Here is a 20,999-nt window from a genome sequence, read left to right as displayed (position 1 = left end):
GTGGTGTGAGTGTGTGTGTGTTTCCCTTCTTTTGATTTGCTGGTCTAGAACTATTTATTCTTTGTGTTTTCTTGGGTGCATTTAACCTCTTTAGATTGGAGTTTTTCTTCTAGTACCTTCTGTAGAGCTGAATTTCTAGATCGATATACCTATGTTTAGTTTAATCATAGAATGTATTATTCTCTTACTCTACTATGATTGAAAGTTTTGATGGGAACAACAGTCTAGATTGTGGTCTCTTAAAGTCTATAGAACATCTGTCCAGGTCCTGCTGGATTTTAGACTCTCCATTGAGAAGTTACTTATTATTCTAATAGGTCTGCCATCATGTTAGTCTTTTTTTGTTACTGTAGCTTTTAATATTTTCTTTGTTCTGTTTGTTTATGTTTTGGATTTTTGTTTGTTTTGTTTTTTGAAAAATGGTTTTTCCGCATATCTCTGGTTCTTCTGTAACTTGCTCTGTAGACCATGCTGGCCTCCAACTCAGAGATACACCTGCCTCTGCCTCCTGAGTGCTGGGATTAAGGGCATGTGCCACCATTACATGGCTTCTTTCTTTGTTCTTCATGGTTAGTGTTTTGAATATTATGTGCTGAGAGAACTTACTTTTCTGGTCTGTTCTATTTGGTAGTCTGCATGCTTCTTGTATCTTAATAGACATCTCCTTCTTTAGGGAAATTTTTTCTATGATTTTGTTGAAAATGTTTTCTGTGACTTTGACCTGGTTCTCCTCCTTCCTCTATTCCTATTATTCTAGATTGGTCAGAGTGTCCTATATTTCCTGGATGTTTTGTGCCAGGATATTTTTAGATTCAACATTTTTATTGACTGAAGTGCCCATGTCTTTTATTGTATCTTCTATGACTGAACTTCCCTCTTCTATCTCTTGTATTCTGTTGGTGAGCTTTGCTTCTGAGATTCCTGTTCTGGTTTCTAAACTTTTTTATTTCCCAATTTCTCTTGTTTTCTTTATTGTTTCTATTTCCACTTGCAGGTCTTGAACTATTTTATTCATTTCTTCCACTGTTTGTGTTCTCATAGATTTCTCTAATGAATTTATTAATTTCCTTTTTAAAGACCTCTATTATTTTTATAAAGACTATTTTAAGGTTTTTTATGGTTTAGAAAAACATTTCTGTTTAATGATAAAGCTCAGCACACTCCAGCACCAGGACTGACATGGAGTCAAACCTGTAAGGACGACTGGGTGACCCTATGGAGCCTCACATGGTGAAGAGGATGAGGAAAGCAACCGTCAAACACAAGAGCCCCATGGCCTCAGATAGGGCAAAACCCAGAATAGCATAGAAGAGCTGTTGCTTGAGAGATGGGTTCCTGGCATAGTCAGTAACCAAGCTACCAAACACTGTGTCAATGCCAGTCCCTGATCCAGCCACACCAACTGTGGCAGCACCAACTCCAATAAACTTGGCTGCTGTGTTGATGCCCTGGGAAATAACACTGGTCTGGAATTTCCATCTGTCCACCTGGAGCAGAGAGCTGCTATACAAGAGCTCTTAAATGGGCCTCTGGTCTACTCAGGGGGAGGCAGACACAGGCCTAATTAGACCCCTGGTATAGGAGTGGATCAGAACTAAAGAAATGATCAGTGCCTTGGTGGTCTGCATTTTTCAATCTCACAGCTTTAGCCCTTGATCTCCTATTTTAAGGTCTTTTACTTATCCTTCAGCTATGTTGGTATACTCAGGGCCTACTGCAGTAGGGTTGCTGGGCTCTATGAGAGACATATTGTTCTGGCTGTTATTGATTGTGCTTTTACACTGGCATCTAAACATCTGGGCTTTGGAAGATGTAATTCTAAGTGCTAATATCTTGTCTTGTCTTTTTGGGAAGGTTAATGTTTTGTCCCTTGGTTTTTGTTGCCCTCTTTGGTTCTTAGGAAAATGTGATGGCTGTCTGTTGCCTGGTAGAAAACGCTTCTGGGATCCTTGTAGATGTGGTCACTGGGGGTTCCAAGTAAAATGTGTTTCTTGGTATTGAGAACTGACCCTTAAGAGTGGGGATGGATAAGGGTGTGGTGCTGAAAGGATCTACAAGAGGGAGGGAGGAGAGCAGGGTTTTCCACCAGAATCTTCTTAGACCCTTGGTATTGGAGAAGTAAAGGAAGAGAGGCCACAGCAGGAGGTTGCTACAGAGCTGAGGATGAGGCTAGGGAATTGGATCTGGAAAAAACAAAGGGAGAGGTGAAGATCTGCAGTGAGCCTACTCGCTTCCTTGCTCAGAGTGGCCCTGTGGGCTCCCAGAGAGTGACTGCTGGAGTTAGAGCCTGGCGTAAAGCTAAGAATGGTGGAGGGAAAGTTAGAAGAGAGGTCTGTTGATCTATTGGATATGAGGGCAGGAGGGAAGGAAAGATGCGCAGGGGTCCCCCCAGAGCTAGGGATGAGACTTGGGGATTGGGTTGGAGGAGAGGAGCAACAGGCAAAGGTCTGCAGTTAGCCTACCTGCTGCCCTGGCTGGAGTACCAATGTCATCTTTTAAAGTATTTGTTTATTCTTGCTATTCGCTGTAATATTACTTTGTGGCTTTCTAATTCCTAGAGCATTTTGCCTTTGGATGTTGTTCATGGTGGTTTTGAAATTTAAAAAAATTAAAAAGTATACATATGAGTTAAGTATTTTCTTTGTTTTTTTCTTTTTTATCTTCGATTTTTATTAAATTGGGTATTTCTTATTTACAATTCAAATGTTATTCTCTTTCCAGGTTTCCTGTCCATCAGCCCCCTAAACCCTCCCTCTCCCCTCTTTGTTTTTTTCTCTTCATAAAATTTGACCCATCTTGAGGTATTTTTAATCCATCAATTTTCATTATAGCTTATAACGCTAATATTCACTTGTCCTTAGTGAACTCTGATTATAGATGTTTATATGTAGTTTAAGCCATGTGGCTGTCTGCTAAGTGGAACTTCTGAGAAACCCTCCTAAAATTTCCTTTTCTTGCTGATGAAAATGCTGGAGTACTAGGATCCACACTGAACTATGGGAGATTTGGTAATGGGGATGTCCATCTAAGGACAGAGAAGAGAAGTTATACCCCCAATCTTAAATAATAGAGCAAACCCAGCATCCACAAGGACTCCCTACCACCACACTTCTTTTTAGGAGGGGAGCATAACTTCCATCCTGACTAAGTCACTTTTATTTTTGAGTCTTTTATATCCAAACCCACTTATCTCTTTATTTTTAATACCTTATCAGCTCCCCACACCCTGTGGGTGTGTATACACCTCTTTTCATGTGTGTACTTTACTTAATTTTATTGAATTTATTTTGGTGTTACCTTTTACACTTTAATGGGGTAAAATGAGCATAAAATTTACCACGTTAACCATTTCAAAACTGCTTTCACAATTGTAGGCTTAAATTTTTCAGAACCTACTTTAATTAGGGTTCTTTTAATGTTTCACCCTCCTTTCTAGCTGCCCTCTGGAGGTAGAAGGAAGAAAAGTCTATAGGAAACAGTGTTTGTGGACCTGTTTATTTGGGGAGATCCCGATCTTTGTTGTCAGGATACCAGCAGTCCAGTCCAAAACATCAAACATGAATCAGTTGCAATAATCCAGTCTAATTGGCAAACACCAAACACTAATCTGTAGCAGCGGCCCGATCCAGAAGAAACTGTGAGGCTCTGCCAAATTAGCCCAGGTCCAAGGACGTGGCAAGAAACAACCAGAGTATCACAAAAGTTCTGTGACAAGTTACTCTCTATGACGTCATGAGAAGCGAAGATCAGTGCAGCAGTGCAAGGCAAACGAATGCAAAAGCTTCATCACACTGTCTGTGCAGTTATATTTATATTCTTTTTAATCATCATGCTTCCTTTCACATGCCTGCTTCTGCAAGATAACCTCTCCCCTGTGTCTGCTTCAGCAAAACATCATATGACGTAACCGAGTCTCCAAAGAAACCAGAAATTGCCATTTCACACATTGTACGGTTTTGCCTCCATCCATCACAAGACCTTTTTGTATTTTGTAAAACCAAAACCTTATTAAATAATTATCCATCCTACCTTACAGACCACAAAAACCATTTTCTTTTATGTGCCTATTTTAAAATATTTATTTTGTATCTACTTGCTGTTAAGTGAAATAAACCAGACTCAGAAAGACAAATACTACAGGAACTCTCATGAAATCTTGGGTCATTTAAGAAATCAGCAGAAAAAAAGTGGGATCAGGGAACAAGAGGCTTTGTGGAGTTGAGTATGATCAAAGATCATAATACACATATGGAAATGTCATAATAAAACCCATTATTTTCACAATTAATACATTAATAGAAAAAATACTTTATGACTTTATGACTTTACCACTATCTCCTTAAAGAGACATGACATTTGGAGATAGCTTTGTTTGGCTTATTTCACACAGGGTCATGTGTGTAAAGTTCATCCATGTTCAATAGTATGTGTAGAATCTCCTTCTTTCTGTGATAAATAACATGTATGTATGTGTGCATGCACATCCCCACACACACACACACACAGTCCAGACCACATATTACTAGTCCATTCACCTGTGGTGGCCATTGCTCTAGCTGCCATGTTTTAGCTATTGTGGTGGTTTAAATAGGTTTGATTCTCCTATACTCAGGTGTTGAATGCTTAGCCCACAAGGAGTGGCACTATTATGAAGTATGGTCTTGTTGTAGCTATGGCCTTGTTGGAAGAAATGTGTCCCTGTGAGGGTTGGCTTTGAGGCCTCCTATCCTTAAACTGCACCCAGTATGAAATTCCATTCTCCTCGCTGCCTTTCTATCAAGATGCAGAACTCTCAGCTCCTCTAGCACTAAGTTTGCCCACACAGCGCCATACATCCCACCATGATGATAATGGACTGAACCGCTGAAACTGTAAGCCAGCTCCAATGAAATGTTTGCCTTATAAGAGTTGGTTGCCGTGGTCATGGTGGCTCTTCACAGCAATGAGACCCTAAGAGCCGTTATGAATAAAAACCCCTGTGAATGTGAGTTGGTTGATATCTGCTTATGGTTTTTCAATTTCTTAGAATATGTGTCCAGATATGGAATTGCTAGATAATACACTAATTCTAATCTTATTTTAGGGGGCAGGCCATGCTGCTTTGTATAGCGGTTATCCTATGCTATATTCCTACCAACATAAGGGTTGCAATTCCTCCTCATCCTCACCAACACATAGTATTTCCTGTTTTGCTTAATTATAGCCATCCAAATAGCCATGAGCTCTTAGAGCTTGTAGCACCCTATTACATTTACCCTAATATCTAGCGATGCTAAACTTACTTTCTTGCCCTTAGTGTTCCCTTGTGTATCTTCCTTGAAAAAATGTCTATTCAAGTCTTTTGCCCACTTTTGAATTGGATTGTTTGAACTTTTGTTGCATTTTCGAAGGTCTCTGTGTATTCTAGATTCATACATACTTTACAAAGTCATAAAAATAACACATGCTAATTTTAAAAGACACAAAGAGGCATGTAATAGGAAAGAATGTGTCAGACATGATCTCCCTACCTACCAAAAGTAAAAGCATGTTTAATATTCTTGGAATATTTTCTTTCTGCTTTTTTTTCCCTTCGTGTCTCATTTTACATAGCAAAATACTTGGTTTATGGCAAGTGCCACAAAATATCAGTTTATTGATTAAAGTATGTATATATTCATTTACATCTTGACTTTTGGCTCTTTAGTAGATGAAACAAAGGTACATTATTTTATTAATATTAAAATATAATGAAGATATTCATACATAGATTTTTGTCTAACTATAATTTCTATAAATGGAAAGATGTTTCGCCACCTTTATAGCTTTGAGCATATCATAATAAAAGGTTAGATTTTAATGGGACCAATACCCATCTTTGTATCCAATATTTAAAGCAATGAAAGTTTGAAATATAGACGGCAAATGAGGATCATTTGTTACTGACAAATCTGATATTAGAGAAGGTGGGCATATATTTAGAAAAATATGATTTTTTTTATATATTTTTTAAGATTTTATTTTATTGTATGAGTACACTGTAGCTGCCTTCAGACACACCAGAAGAGGGCATCAGATCTCATTACAGATGGTTGTGAGCCACCATGTGGTTACTGGGATTTGAACTCAGGACCTCAGGAAGAGCAGTCGGTGCTCTTAACTACTGAGCCATCTCTCCAGCCCCCGAAAAATATGATTCTTACATTGACTTCTAGAACTGAGCCCAAGAAAGGTAGTTTTTAAGAAATTGGCAGACATGGAGTAGAATATGGGCTTCAGATGGGGAGTTTGATTCAAGAAAAAAAGAAACAGATGGCTTATGCATGCACTATTTACCCTTCCAAACTCTGCTGTCAGGAGGCAGAGTTCTTCCCAAGAAGAAGTGCAGGATTAGGTGCATGTGGGCTAGAAATATCAAATTATTACAGCTCCTTTGAAATGCAAAAGAGGGAGAAAGGGCACCTCATGTCTTTGAGGAATGCTGTATTCATTACTTCTCATGACAAAAATACCTGACCAAAACCAAGTTGAGATGGAGGAGGGACCACTCTGAACCAGAGTTTGGGGATACACCCCACCTCGGTGGGGAAGGCCTGGTAGCAGGAGCATGAGGAGTGGCTCACATTCAATCATGGTGCAGAAGCAGAGACAGTGCATGCACCCTGTCTCCCCATACATTCCTTTTTACTAAAGCTCATACTCCAGTCCATGCAAGACACACCCAGGGTCTGTCTTCCCTCTCAGTTAATGCGGAAAAAACACCTGTACATATTTAATAAATGAATAAAATTTAAAACCCACTGCTGCTGCTGCTGCTGCTGCTGCTGCTGCTGCTGCTACTGCTACTACTACTACTACTATTACACACACACACACACTACTACTGCTACACCACACACACACACACACACACACACACACAGGACACACACAGAGATTTAACCCAGAACCTTGGGTGTGCTAGTCATGGGTGCTACCTCTGAGCATATTATACCTCAGCTCTACCTAAAATTTTAATGGATAATATCCAATACGTAATTATTTCAGTTTATTACTTTTGCTCACTAATGGCATTGAACAGTTGAACATCTTCCATGTTTAAAATTCTGTAGTCATTTTTTCATATTTCTGAAAGCCTGAGCACTTTTCTTATACATTTTATGATTCCTTCATATAATAAAAATATCTTTCATTTTATTTTCTGCTACAATTTTGACAGTCCAACTGCCCTTTTACATCAGGATTATACAGAAAGAGCCTATGTGATCATTTCCAGTCTTTGTGCTTTAATTTACTGCCTTCAGGCTTGGAAACTTTCTCTCTTAACAGGTGCTTAATAGATGTGGTCATTTGAATAGGTTTGGTCCCCTTGTGTTTGAATGCTTGGTCATAGGGAGTGGCACTATTGGGGGGTATGGCCTTATTGAAGGCCACTGTTGGTGGGGGGGGGCTTTGAGGTCTCCGATGCTCAGGCTCCACCCAGTGTGGAAGAAAGCCTCCTCATGGATGCCTGTGGAAGACAGTCTCTTCCTGGCTGCCTTTGGATCAAGATATAGAGCTCTCAGCTCCTCCTCCAACACCATGTCTGTCTGCACGCTGCCATGCTTCCCACCATGATGAAACTGTAAGCCAGTCCCAATTAAATGTTTACCTTTATAAGAGGTGTCTCTTCACAGCAATAGAACCCAACTATGACAATAGAGAAACATCTTTGTTTTATTTTACTTCCTTCAAGTCTTTATTTATCTCTTTAACCTAGTGCTATTCCTGGAGTTTGGGGCATGGTGAGAACGTTTGCTGCCCGTCATATCTCCATGCCCATGTGCTCTCTCCTTCACCATCTGCTCTCTCCAGGTAAGCAAACAGAAAGGCGGAGAAGTTGGAAAGAAATAAAACAAAATCAAGTGACATTGCTTTTCTTAGAAAGAAACAGTTTAATCTTCGGTTGGCCAGCTTCGTCGGGACACTTCTCCTTCATGGTTAGTAGGCTAAACTATGTTTTATCCTAAAATTAAAATAGGAAAATTCATTGTAAATTTCCATAATGTAAGAAGAGAAATGTCAACCTATTTTTAATAAAGGTGAATACCCTGAGAAATGAGTAAACTCCCATGTCCTATGTAAAATGTGTTAAATTTGAAATTTAAATTTTAACTAATTAAATATCAGGCAGATTCGTTTTAATGTAACTGATTTTTTGAAGCTTGTTAAGTTTCTATTATTTAGAGTCTCACAATTAGGATCTCACTGGAGACGAGAAGGTAAAATTGAAGAGATTAAAAGGGACAGTGTGAAAAGGAGAGGGAAAGGTAGGGAGAACCAAAAAGGGGAGGAGGAACAGAAGAGAAAGGGAATCTGACAGAAGATGAATTAAAGAGCTGGGAGGGGGAGGGATAAGAAGGAGAAAGCTGAGCAGTAGTAGAACACCCAGGACAGCTGGGGCTACAAAGAAACAAAACAAAACAAATAAACAAAAGAGGAGGGAGGGCATGAGAAATGATTCAGAATCATTCAGAATGGGGTCAGGTACCATAGTGTGAACTTGTTAAAACAGACAAGACAAACAAAAGCTTCAAATTTCATCCACTGTGCCTGGCATGTTTCTAAGCTCTTCTCAGATATTACCTCTTTCTTATGTAAGTTTATTAAAAGACTTGATTATTTTATGAATTGAGTACAGTGTCCCCCGTCTTCAGACACACCAGAAGAAGGCATCAGACCCCATTACAGATGTTTGTGAGCTACCAAGTAGTTGTTGGGAATTGAATTCAGAACCTCTGGAGGATCAGCCAGTGCTCTTAACCACTGAGCCCCAGCCCCAGATTTTTCTTGATGTATAAGGAGACATTAGCATCGTGTTTTCTTTGTTGGAATTGTTAGCACAGACAACCATTTTTCTCTTATAGTTTTTCTAATTATTGTTTATTATTATTATTGTTGTGTGTGGATATACATGATGCAAAGCACACGTATCACGGCACTTAGGTAGAGATCATAGGACAACGTTGTGACATCCATTTTCTCCTTCCACCTTTACCTGCTGAGCCATCTCACTGACCCTCAACTCCTTCAGAAAGTCTAATCCTTGTAAGAAGCAGGCTGCACCCAGCACTTCAGTGACAGGAATTCGTCATGTTGCTATCCAAGTACCTACAAAACTAGAATGAACATGTGGACTCCTTCTTGGTAAAATGGAAGAGAAATCTTGCACCCTCTGGTTTTATTATGATTTCTGGAAGGTAGAACTCTAGAGCCAATGTACTTGGCCTCCTGTGCTTGATGGTTTCTAAACTCCTGATGCAACAGGCCTCTGGGGCACAGGCCTAATGCACTGTGTTCCTTCTATGAAATGTCAAGTCTGCATTTATTGCAGTAATTATCCACTACACAAATATATAGACTGAACATTGATTCTGAGATCACACTGTAATCTAGCTAGTGCGTTCAGTGGGCCAAATAACACTATCAATTTTTCACAATGTTTTAAAGCCAAATTTGCTGCTTAGATACTTAGAGGTGTCTTGTATTCTGATAAATAGTTGACTCCATATGTCAGGGCAGTCGATAATATTCTTCTAATGGGAAGGACGGAAAACGTGCAACTTTATTGTAATTAAAGGAATGCAGCTGGAGCTTGGCTGTAGAATGTTTGCCTCACAGGCATGAGGTCATGAGTTCAAAGCCTACTGCTGCAAAAGGAAAAGGAAATACAAATTAAATCATCACTGTGTGTTTATTATGATTTCAAAGATGAAAAAGATTGATGATTGTATATTGCATGGGATGAAGAAACTTTCAACGTGTTGGTACATGTACACTGCATTTCTAAGACTAATTTTGAAGTGTGTGTATGTGCACATGTATGTATACATGAGTGTATGTGTTTGTGTGTGATTGTATTATGTGTGTGTAGCTTTGTTTATTTCACTGTTTTTGGAACGGGTTTTGAGAGAATAATTAGACTAATCTGGCAAATATCAAGAGTTTTCACTGTAATAAAAACTTAAAAGACTTTCAAATGAAATAAAGTATTACTGTATCACAGACTACTACACGTAAGTTAAAGAATTTACATGCATGTGGGAAGACAGCAAATTATAGAGAACGAAGTTAGTACTACCCTTTAAAGTACTTGTTAATGTAACTTCTGCCTCCAGTGCTCCTTCTAAACAAAGAGAGCTCAGTCACATGATCAGTTTTTCTCTCCCCGCTCCCCTCCATTTACCTCATGAAACTGTGGTGACTTACTTAACTGGTAAAAAATATTTGAGACAAAGCCTCACTTTATAGCCTTGAAGTTGCTATGTAGACCATGCTAATCTAGAACTCACAGAGATGTACCTGCTTCTGCCTCCTGGATCCTAGAATTAAAGGTGTGTGCACCACCACAGCCAGCATTTAATTAGAAATTCAAAGAAGAATAACTATTTAATGGCTAACTTAGCTCTGTCTGGGTTTGTCCATGAAATTTGACCAGCAATACTCATTCATTTCTCTTCCTCCACACTGTGCCTGACACCCTGATGGGAGAGTTAATAATTTAGTGACCACATTTAGCATTCACACTCATCTAAGCTTTAACTCAGCTGTGTCACTACTAAAAAGGATACATTTAACCTTTGTGCTATTCTTTTATCATACGTGTCAGTTCAGAATTCCCGACAAGGAGAAAGTTGCTACTTATCAGGCTTCTTTGAACATATATGTTACATATGCAGTTATGTATGCCTTGAAAGTTGAGTCCTGAGGGTGCCTCTGTACTTCACTTACTATTTTTCATAAATTCTAGATTTTCATATATCATATTTAAAAAGAAAAGCTTGTGCTACTTTTAGGATCAACAGGTAGAAATCAATATAGACATTCTACTCTGAATAAAGAGAGAAATAAAATATAACAGTGAAATACTCCAATATTAACACAGCCTCTCTGAATTATGCCGTTTATGGCTTCAGTGTGCATAAAGAAATGGGCAGTGTCATTCACTCCTGGTTGCCTCGGGTCTTGTGGTATACGGTAATAGGAGAAAGAATTTATTTTGTCATTGACTAGTTGTGTGACATGGGAAAAGCTGTTCTCCTTCCTCTGGGCCTCAGTTTTCTCACTAAGGAAGTTTCTTTTGGATTCTTTGTAGTGTCCAGTGGCTGATGCTTCATGTACACCTTTCGAGTGTCATCTATTATCATGTTTTTAAGTGTCCTCTTGCCTCTCAGAATTCTCATTCCTGGGCCCAGCCCTTCCCGGCAGATGAGACCAAAGGTGATCTATGAATACTTCATAATGGGGAGTCTGAAACAGAAGTTAATGTTTGTGAATCACTAGAGCAAGGAACTGTATGTTTGAAACCTATGAAAAAGAAGAGGAGAAGAACAAAATATACATAAAGATAGATAACCGGGGAAGATAAGCGTAAGGAAAGAGTTCTGGCTTTTGGGTCACCAGTTTGGGTCATTTTTGGAAGTCCAGCCTCATTCCCATCCTTAGTTTTAATGAGACAACCATGTGTCCTAGTGATAAATCATTTTAGCTTAACCTAAAGGGATCTGGTTTCTTTGTCATCTAAGAATCTACAATGTACATCCGTGTCAGTGGAAATGATCTTATCTTGTCCTTTGGGCCTGCCATGCTAGAGCTGTACGAAACAAAATCCCCAAGTGATTTCAATTTCACCTGGTTAGTACTCAGCATGTGCAAGAGCTAGCTCCCTTCCCAGTCCAGAGTCCTCCATGATGAGATTCAACACTGCCTTCCTATTCTAGATACCATTTGCAAGCATGGGCACCACCCACTCACGATTGCTCTAGCAGGACCTTGTCAGATGTTGGAGTTGAACTGTCATTCTACTGTGTCTTTGTGAAAGGTGTAACAGAAAGATTGAGGTTCCTGAGACCCACGGTTCCTGAGGAATTGGCCTAAAAGGGCTGAAGAGGGCTGGATAGCTGCTGCAGCAGACAAGCAGCCTGTGCTTTGTAGGGACAGGGAGAGCAGTCAACCCTGGAGAATGCAATAAGCCACAGGACTTGAGACCATAATTCCTTTTAGAAACACTGGTTTGGGAAAGAAAATACTATCAATAATTTAGAAAGAAAAATCATCTCAAGCTTTGAGTCAGATGGTTTTATAATTGAGATTTTTTTTTTAAACTTGCAAATGCTTCCCTTGATCCCCCTTGTCAACTTTATTATTTGATATGTAATTTGCTTGTCTTTCAAGTAAAATCAGTTCCTCAGGTAGTAAGTTCTGCTTTTCAGCTGAGATGTAACAACCCAGGAGAAACTGAGAGAGTTCTCTCCTCAGTGTAAAGCCAGATGACTTTAAAACCAAGAAGGCATTTTAATTCTGAGGCCCTTTGTTTTCACACACGTGGGTATCAGTCTTTTGCTGACGTGGAATCCCTGCACCTCATTATTCTAGATAAATAAATGAAGATAAACCTCCCTAGCCTTTTCCTGTTTTGATTGTATTTCTTCCTGTTTTTCATCATTTATTTATAAACAGAGTCAAAATATACCGTGGAATACTAAAAATGGCTTTGTTGTCAGATAGAGGGATGTGATTATTGTATGCAAAGATGCATAAGAGTTCATTAACAACCTTGCAAACTTCCTCTGCACAATACACAAGGTTTAAGGACAGAGTTTATCACTGAAAACATGTGGTACTATTTATTTCTGGTAGCAAACTCTCAAAATAACCCAGACATTAATAAAATTAAAAGTTGCCTGCACTAATATCTGAATTTTTATGGGACTTGAGGAAGTCTCTGTTATTATTAGTTAGAAACTGTACTGGGGAACAATCAACAACAGTGTTTGTTTTGTTTTGTTTTGCTTTGCTTTTACTTTAAAAACAACTTAGCCTGTGTGTGATCTGTGCAGATGCATGCACAGAGGGAAAATGTGGAAATAGTTCACACTGGTTATCTGTGTAATGGTTTTCCTTTTTGAAAATATGATTGCATCTATTCACGGACAGTGTGCTTACGAACACTAAAGCTTCTGGGAGTCAGTGCTCTCCCTTTTGGTGTGGTACTAGGGACTGATCTCAGGTTCTCAGGTTTGGCGACAAGCCCCTTTAGCTGCTGAGTCCTTTCATGAACCTCCAGTTTTCTTAATGGTTTATTTAAAAAGAACATGTGTGACTTTCATAATAGAAGTTCAGTATCACATAAAATCAGAGTAAAGCAGTAGAAGCAAAACTTGAAGATGGGAACCACGTCATCAGTCTCCCCACACACTTATGCATCGGCGTTCATTTCTGTTAGCTCTTCTGTTAAACTGATCGGTGGTTATAGCAATTGCTTATCACTTCTGTGGCTAGAGAGCCTAATGCATATCACATGACAACTTTGTAGCAGTGAAATACTGAACTTCATTTTTCACGATCTCGTGTCTTCTTCATTTATCTTTCTCCATTTTTTAATCCCTCGTTTCTTTATGCAGGCTAGACTCCATTCTGGGAGTAAACCTCCTAGTGCCTCTTAAAGGAGCTTAAGGGCAAACATAAGCCTGGCGACTGTTTAGGGTAAAAGATTTTCAAGGTTTCAAATTTCAGCAGGCCCAAAGTGGATCAGTCTCAGGAGAAACTGGAAACCAACAAGCATTTTACTTAAGTCATATAACAATGGAGCCGTTGTGTACCACTGTTGGGTGCACACCAAAGGGAGGTTAGCACCACACTCATTTACTATCGTACACTTCTGAGTAATAAAAGGTGTGTGTGTGTGTGTGTGTGTGTGTATGTGTGTGTGTACATAAGTGTGCATGTATTCCTGAGTAAAAGGGGTATCTTAGTTGCAAGCTGTATCGTGTCATGCCAGTCAACAGCCAAACTAATCAGAGGAAGTAATGCAATTATTTCTCCATGAAGAGGAAACTCGTGCAAATGTAATTGACTAGGGTTAGGTGTGAGCAAACTGCCATTTCCTAAAGACGCCTCTGCTTTCCAGCCCGATGTTGTAGTTTTCTCTTTGTCTGTTTTGTTTACTTACCTAGTACAATTTTAGTGTACTAAATGGATTTTTTAAAATCTCGATTTAACACAAGAATTATATTTGTGTTTGGTCAGTTACATTTGTACTTTAGGGCAGTTTTAAACTTTAAAAAGAATTCATTATCATGAAATACCAAGACTCAGAATCTTATCTAAGAGCCAGCAGCCAAAGCGCTAGAGACTCACTGGGGAATCTCACCCTTAGCATGAGGTTAATTGGGATCTTTTTTTATTCTTTTGAGACAGGGTCTCAGGCATATAACTCTGTCTGGCCTCGAACTCACTCTGTAGACCAGGCTGGCCTCCAACTCTTGTAAAGATGTCTGCCTCTGTCTCCCAAGTGCTGGGATTAGAGGCATCGACCACCACTGCCTGAGAATGGCTATCTAAATGGATAAATTCTTCACTCTATGTAGGAGAGCCTTACAAAGTAGCCTTAAGAAACCTCACTTGGACTTGTTCTTTATTGCCTGTCTGAGTCTAGACAGTCTAAGGTGCCCTGGCTATGCTTTTAATCCATCTGCCCAAAAAAGTCATAACGGGCCTCACCTCTCTTACCCTACTACTTAGACCCAGACTTTGATCCATTTGAACGTGAAGGTGACTTCAAGCCCAGGGTGTTTTTAGATCACTGATCATGGTGGTGAAGCAGCTACAAACAGATTGATCATTTAACTATTTACTTGAAGAATTCACATTCATTTTATTCATGACGGAGATAAGAAAGGTGCCATGGGACTTTACTTCTTTTCCTCCGAGACGGAGCAAAGACACATGAGTAAATTTTTTTACATTTGTGTTTATTATTGTGTATGTGTGTATGCACTTATGTGCCACAGCTTGCGTGTGGAGGTCAGAGGATAATTCTAGAGAGTCAGTTCTCTCTTTCCATCTTGGGTTCCAGGGACTGAACTCAGATCACAAGCGGTTGATGGTACCTGCTGAGTCATTGCACACCGATTCCTGAGTGTTTTTAATGCCAACTCTCTGTGGGGAGAGAGAGAGAGCTGTGTGTATGTGTGTGGAGTGTGTTGTACTATCTCCAGTTTGCACTTTGATGAATGAGATAACACACCCCCCTTAAGAAAAAGAGGGAAGGGGTGATCACGTACATAATGTGGCAACCTTTTGAGATCATCTTGATAAAAGACTTCCCCATGGATATAAGCGCTCGTGGCTTTGGGAATGAGTAGACTGGAACTGGAAAACTGAGAGCAGCATTTGCTAGGCTGTGGCTAGCTACAGAGAGATACCATGTTATTAACACGCAGAGTCCCTTCATCCCAGTCAGCGGCTGCTGTCCTTGTGGAAGCCTTAGAGGGGTTTTTAGCAGTACTTCCCTTCCACTTTAAAAGTGAGTTAACGAAGTTGCGTGGTCACTCCCTCTCTCAGGTTTCCCCACTCTTGTTACTATTAGCATTTTGAGCTAGAGAGCTCCTTTCTTGTGGGGGCCTCTCCTGTGAACTGTGTGGTGTTGAGCAGTGGCTTTGGTCTCTCCTCAATAAAAGCCACAGCATTCTCATCTCCAGTTAAGAAAGATGAAATGTCTCCTAACATAAACTGACGCCCTGGCCCTGAAGGGGAGGAGGACTGTTCGTACTGAGAACTGTCCAATCTAAAGCCAATGCTTAGCAAAATTTAGCTTCAAAAGGATAATCTAATCTACCTGTTAACAGAAGGTGAAGCAGCAGGGAATGAACCTACCCAGGAGGGTGGCGTTTAAGTACTCCATTGTCAACAAAAGTTCATTTGTGGGGGTGGCCCATGTGTGTGTTTGTGTGTGTATAGTGTGTGTGTGTGTGTGTGTAGTGTGTGTGTGTAGTGTGTCTGTATGTGTGTGCGTAGTGTGTGTATGTGCGCAGTGTGTGTGTGAAGTATGTGTGTGATGTGTGTAATGTGTAGAGTGTGTGAATGTGTGTGTGTGTGTGTGTATGTGTGTGTGTGTGTGTATGTGGGGTGTGTGTATGTGTGTGAAGTATGTGCATGGTGTGTTGTGGCTGTATTGAGGTGTGTGTGTGAAGTGTGTGATGGTATGTTGTGGGCATGTGTGTGTATGTGTGTGAAGTGTGTATGTGGTGTGTTTTGTATGTGTATGTGTATGTGTAGTATGGGGTGTGTGTCTGTGTGCAAAGTGTGTGTAGTATGTTGTATGTGTGTGTATCAGCGTGTGGTGTGTGGTGTGTGTATGCTTATAAACTGTGTGTGGTATGGTGTGGACATGTGTGGGGAGTGTGTGAGTGTCTATGGTATGTTTCTGTGTGTGATTACTTGGCTTCCTAATTGTAGAGAGGTACAAGGGCTAAATAAATAATTAAACACGATAGCTGAGGAAGGGGTCTCTAGTGATAAAAACTGATTTACTGCGTTCTTGTCAGATTGAAATAGCAAAGCAGGAAGTGACCATCACTCTCCTGGCTGTGAAGTGTGACTCTTGATTCCACCCTTCCCCCAGTGATAAACAAGATCCAGGTAACAGCCAGACTCTTCAGCAGTGACAGGTCATGATCATCAGTGTCCCGTATTCTCCTACTCTTATACTTAGAAATGACCACCATTGCTTTCACACCACCATTTCCATTTATTAGCAAGAACAGAGGAAATACCAATAGCACCAATTAAAAATGAATCCACATGACGTGTTTTATCCTTACAGCTGTAATAACTAATAACTAACACGAATTGGAAAGCACTTCATAAATTTAAAAAGTGCTGTACATATACATTATCGTTATCATCATTAATAAATTATAGCCCGATTCTCCTAGTTCAAAAGGCACGTAAGGTCAGTTACATGGGCTTCAGTGGGGCAAAATGATCACAACCTACAATGTAGCAATGGTTCACATGTGCTGTCAACAAGTTTTACCCCATGCAATCCTGCAGAGCTGAAGTTACACACCCTTCAAAATATGGGAGAATGAAGCTAAAAGTAGACAAGACAGGTTTTTTTTTTTTGAGATTTTATGCCTTTTAAAACAGACTCCTACCTCTTTTATATGCTTTTAAATAGATGATATAATTAATCAAATGTTTACGTTGTGCACAACAAACTTAAAATGTCTTATTTATGGTAACAGCAAATTTTATTACTTTCTATGAGCTGATATTCCGGATAGCATTTCAAAGCAATCTGCAAATTCAAAGAGGTCAGATTGGTACAATTTTGTGCTTGCATACCCTCAGGGACTTTCTTCAGTATTTATTCCAGAATTCTTACTAGAAAAAAAAACAGCTTTATCCATTCTCTTGCCAACAGGAGTCTTGGCAAGAGACAGCCCTTGGCTGACCATAAATAAAATTCCTTGAATCACCAGCATCTTGATTTAAGAAAGAAATTTTACTGTGTCTTTCATACACAAAAGCTGATTAACAATGGTTTAAAAAAAACACTATTCCACTTTTCCACAGGTGTACAAAAGGAAATATAACGGGCTTACATTCAACAATAAAGCTTAAAGTTCACTCTAGGTAATAGTTGCATTAATATTCACATACACAAGCACAGAGTAAGTATATCTCAGGAGTCTTATAATAGCATACAGCATACATATGGGAGATTGATTCAGGTAACATCATAGGTGTTAGTAAGCTTAGCAATTCAGAGTGTTATAGAAAAGGAAAACTAAACAAGGCGAAGGTGTAGGCTAGCACACCGAGACAACCACAGAATCAGAGGAATGAAAAGTCTGCTCACTGAATGTATGAGAAAACAATATTTTTTCTTCAGTTTCTGGGTCTTAATATAGTGGGTTAGAGAAGGTTGTGTAATCAAAGTGCACATCATTTTTCTTAGAAAAGAGAGAAAGATCCTTTTATTTAGTAATTAATACATGCAAGAGGCAGCCCCCAGAGTGACCTGAAAGAGTAAAGCTGTGATTGGCAGGTGGCCGGTATAATACAGATGTTCCAGGCAATTCTCTTAAAGCACTTCTGTAGCAGCAATGATCATTTCAAATGGCTGTAGACTGGATTCTCTTCTTGAGGGAAGGTTGGGGGGAATTGTATTCGTCATATTTCTTTAAAGATTTATAGCTATAGACTTTCTCTTTTTTAATAAATCTATCAAACAACAAACAGCATAAAGTGAGGTCTTGGGTTTTTCTTTTGCTTTTTGCATATGTGTTGTTGGAAAAGGAGGCATCCTTTTCATAAACATTGTGTGCAAAAGAATTCTTAATAGCGTGAGCACAAGGACATGTACAGGAAACGCATCAGATCTGCTTCTGTTGCCCTGGCTGACCCTCTTGTTAAATACTTAACTGCTGGCTTGTGTGCATAACACAGGTTTTGAATAGAGTGATATTACTGCCAACAGACGTGAGGGACTCCTAAAGCTTTGTCAGTAGGGATGGTTTTGTCTGCTAGAGGATGACCACCACACCTCCAGTTGAGAGACTGAGAAAGTCTGGTCCTTTTAAGTTTCACTATTCCCCCTCCAGATCAAAGACTCCCGATGTTTATGTGCCTCTGGTTCCCAGCCCTTCTTACGTCAACTAGTCTAATCTGGACCATCCCAGCCAATACCCGGCTCTCGAACACTCTCGGTAGCCACACATGCCCAGTGACCACAAACACCCAGCTGCTCAGCCTGAATACCTTTCAGCCTGCCCTGCAAATATCAAGACAGGATGCTTGAAGCACAGGGCAGAGAGTCCAACTCTCACGGGCGGGGCTGGGAAGCTTCTCCTTTGCGGCGGGGGAGAAAGGAAACCTGGGTCTGCTTTTTAGGTTCTGAAAACAAGCCAGAGTGGAGAGAGAGAGTTAACACCAGACTTAGGAAAGCTTTTAAGACAAAACCTGTTAAGTGCGATCAAGACAGACACAGGGAACTTTCGGCAGATTTCTGAGGTCTCTAAGAGGGCTCATGTCATAGGAGAAAGGAGCGGGGGAGTTGCTACATGGGAGAGATTTGCCATTATTACAAAAACTGGCTAAGTGGCTTGTTTCCATTTGGTGGCCTCACTGGTCACTGTTGTCCGTCGTGCTGTTCCCTTTCTCTTTTTTCTCCTGGGTCTTGTTACCCTTCTTCTTTTTCTTCTTTTTCTTGGTCTCCTCCTTTTTGCCGAAGGTTATAAAATCGCTTTTGTCAATTTGGTTGTTAGCAGACTCCTGCCGGATGGAGATGATTGCAGGAGATCCTGGGATAATGAATTTGTCTGGCAACTCACCGGGACCGGGCTGTTTGGGGTTGCCGGGTCCGTATTTAAAGGTCCAGCTGTTGCTGTTGACACCAGCGCCCACTGGAGGGGACACCTCTCCTGCCTCGGGTTCTGAAAGACAAAGTATCACAAATCAACAACAGTGAAAGCAAGCCCTCCCTTACTCCACACACAAGTGGGAGAAATTGCCAGTGTCTGGGAACAACCAGCAGAGCAGATCTTCTTACCACAGGGCCCACAAATCTAGTTTTCTAATAACATGGTTTTGACTCTTTGGGAAGAATTTCCTGAATAACACAGCTGTGTAAGCTTGCCTGGGAACAAGACAGGAAATATTCAAGCTTAAGACGGAAAATGCTACTTTCAGTGTATTGATTGGGCACACAGTTATTTTTACTCTCTTTTCTGTTTGTTTATTTTATTTTGTTTTTGTTTATTTTTTCTAGACAGGGTTTCTCTGTGTAGTCCTGACTGTCCTAGAACTCGATCTGTAGACCAGGCTAACCTCAAACTCTTAAATCCTGGGTGCTAGGATTAAACTTGTGTTTCTCTGCCACCTGGCTTATTTTCCCCTTTAATTCTGCCCAAACTATAAATGGACCATTTGAACCAACTATCTGCTTTAATTCTATGGATAAAACAGAGATGAAATGGGAAGAAGTTGGGTATAGAGATCACTTCACAATAGGAGAGGATGAAATTCTGCTATTTGGATAAAGTATTTCAATTTCATTCCCAAGCCAGGCTTCCTTCCCCAGAGTGGTCATAGTCTATACACCAAGGCCTACAGAGTAGAAAATTGTTCACTTTTTGGAGAAGTAAAGTAATGTTTGCTCTGAGCCTGCAGAAGATGACTATGGAGGCACAGAAGGCTCCATAAAGTGTCATCGTGACTTAGAAGAGAAGCCAAAGCTGGAAAGAGAGGCACGGCCTGCCCGAAAAGGTGACTCAAGGAACCATGACACAGGGAACTTTTAAAAACATTAGGGCTTATGCACCTCGCTCTACTTTGGGGAGACTCATAGAAAGTTCAGCCAAATAACTTGTTTATGTTCTTCTGCATCTTAAGGTTGTTCATACCTGGTATTTCCATGCCTTACTTCCAACCATTTCCTTGGCGTTCCTTAGTGCTACTGTTTTGAACACTGTCCACACCATGTTTTCGATACTATTTCCTAAACCAATCATCATATGTCATTCTTATCCTATCAAACCCCACAGGAACACTTGTCACTTCCTTCTTGAAACAATGACTCATGAATTCTTTGTCACATAGGAGAATAATATACCCCCCACGGGATCTTAGTGTTGGCCTAGGCTTCTATGACACAATAGATTAAAATGAAAGAAAGAAAGTAAGTAAGAAAGAACGAAAGAAACATCTTGATAGCATATGCATTTCACATAGACATAGAAACACCAAGGGACTGGATAGTTCCCAAATGGATAGCTCTAATCTAATTTCATGGGTTTCAATAAAAAGCAGTGAATTTTTAGACAGGTGACAAGACAAAGGAATGTACTGTTTATTCCTCAAGGATAACAACTTAAACGGTAGACGGCAACTGGTTAGTACAGGTTGTTACTATAGGTTAGTACAGGTTGTTACTATAGGTTCAAGTCCAGGCCAAATCCAATGTTAGCTGTTTCCTGGTGGTTACACTGACTTCTCCCTAGTGTGTTTATGAGCACTTCTGTTTTTGTTTTCGTTTTTCAAATCTATGTTTTGCTTTTAGAAAAACCAAAAAAAGAGCCAGAGAGAGTTTCTTCCTCTTCCATATTTTGCAGATGTGTCCTCAGGTCAGCACAGAACATTCTTCTGACCTTTTTTAAAAAACAAAAACAGAAAACAAAAAACAAAAAACTTCC

At 39.9% G+C, this 20,999-nt stretch overlaps 2 protein-coding genes across 2 annotated transcripts in view; both read right to left on the bottom strand.

Annotated features, from left to right (window-relative positions):
* Positions 1-1,223: 1,223 nt before the first annotated feature.
* LOC116884918 (ATP synthase F(0) complex subunit C1, mitochondrial-like) lies at positions 1,224-1,628 on the bottom strand. Its single transcript, XM_032886140.1, is given in 1 exon segment — positions 1,224-1,628. A coding segment is annotated over 1 exon segment (405 nt).
* Positions 1,629-16,529: 14,901 nt separating this feature from the next.
* Positions 16,530-20,999, bottom strand: part of Pcdhac2 (protocadherin alpha subfamily C, 2) — a 43,792-nt gene continuing 39,322 nt past the window's right edge. The window contains exon 4 of the mRNA XM_032886169.1: positions 16,530-19,241. Within this exon, the coding sequence (XP_032742060.1) occupies positions 18,931-19,241 (311 nt within the window). The 3' untranslated portion in view covers positions 16,530-18,930. The remainder of the gene's footprint in view (positions 19,242-20,999) is intronic.

Source organism: Rattus rattus, chromosome 15 (assembly GCF_011064425.1).
Source record: "Rattus rattus isolate New Zealand chromosome 15, Rrattus_CSIRO_v1, whole genome shotgun sequence".
NCBI lineage: Eukaryota > Metazoa > Chordata > Mammalia > Rodentia > Muridae > Rattus > Rattus rattus.
Note: the sequence above shows the minus strand (reverse complement) of the source record. Positions and strands in the feature narration are given on the sequence as shown.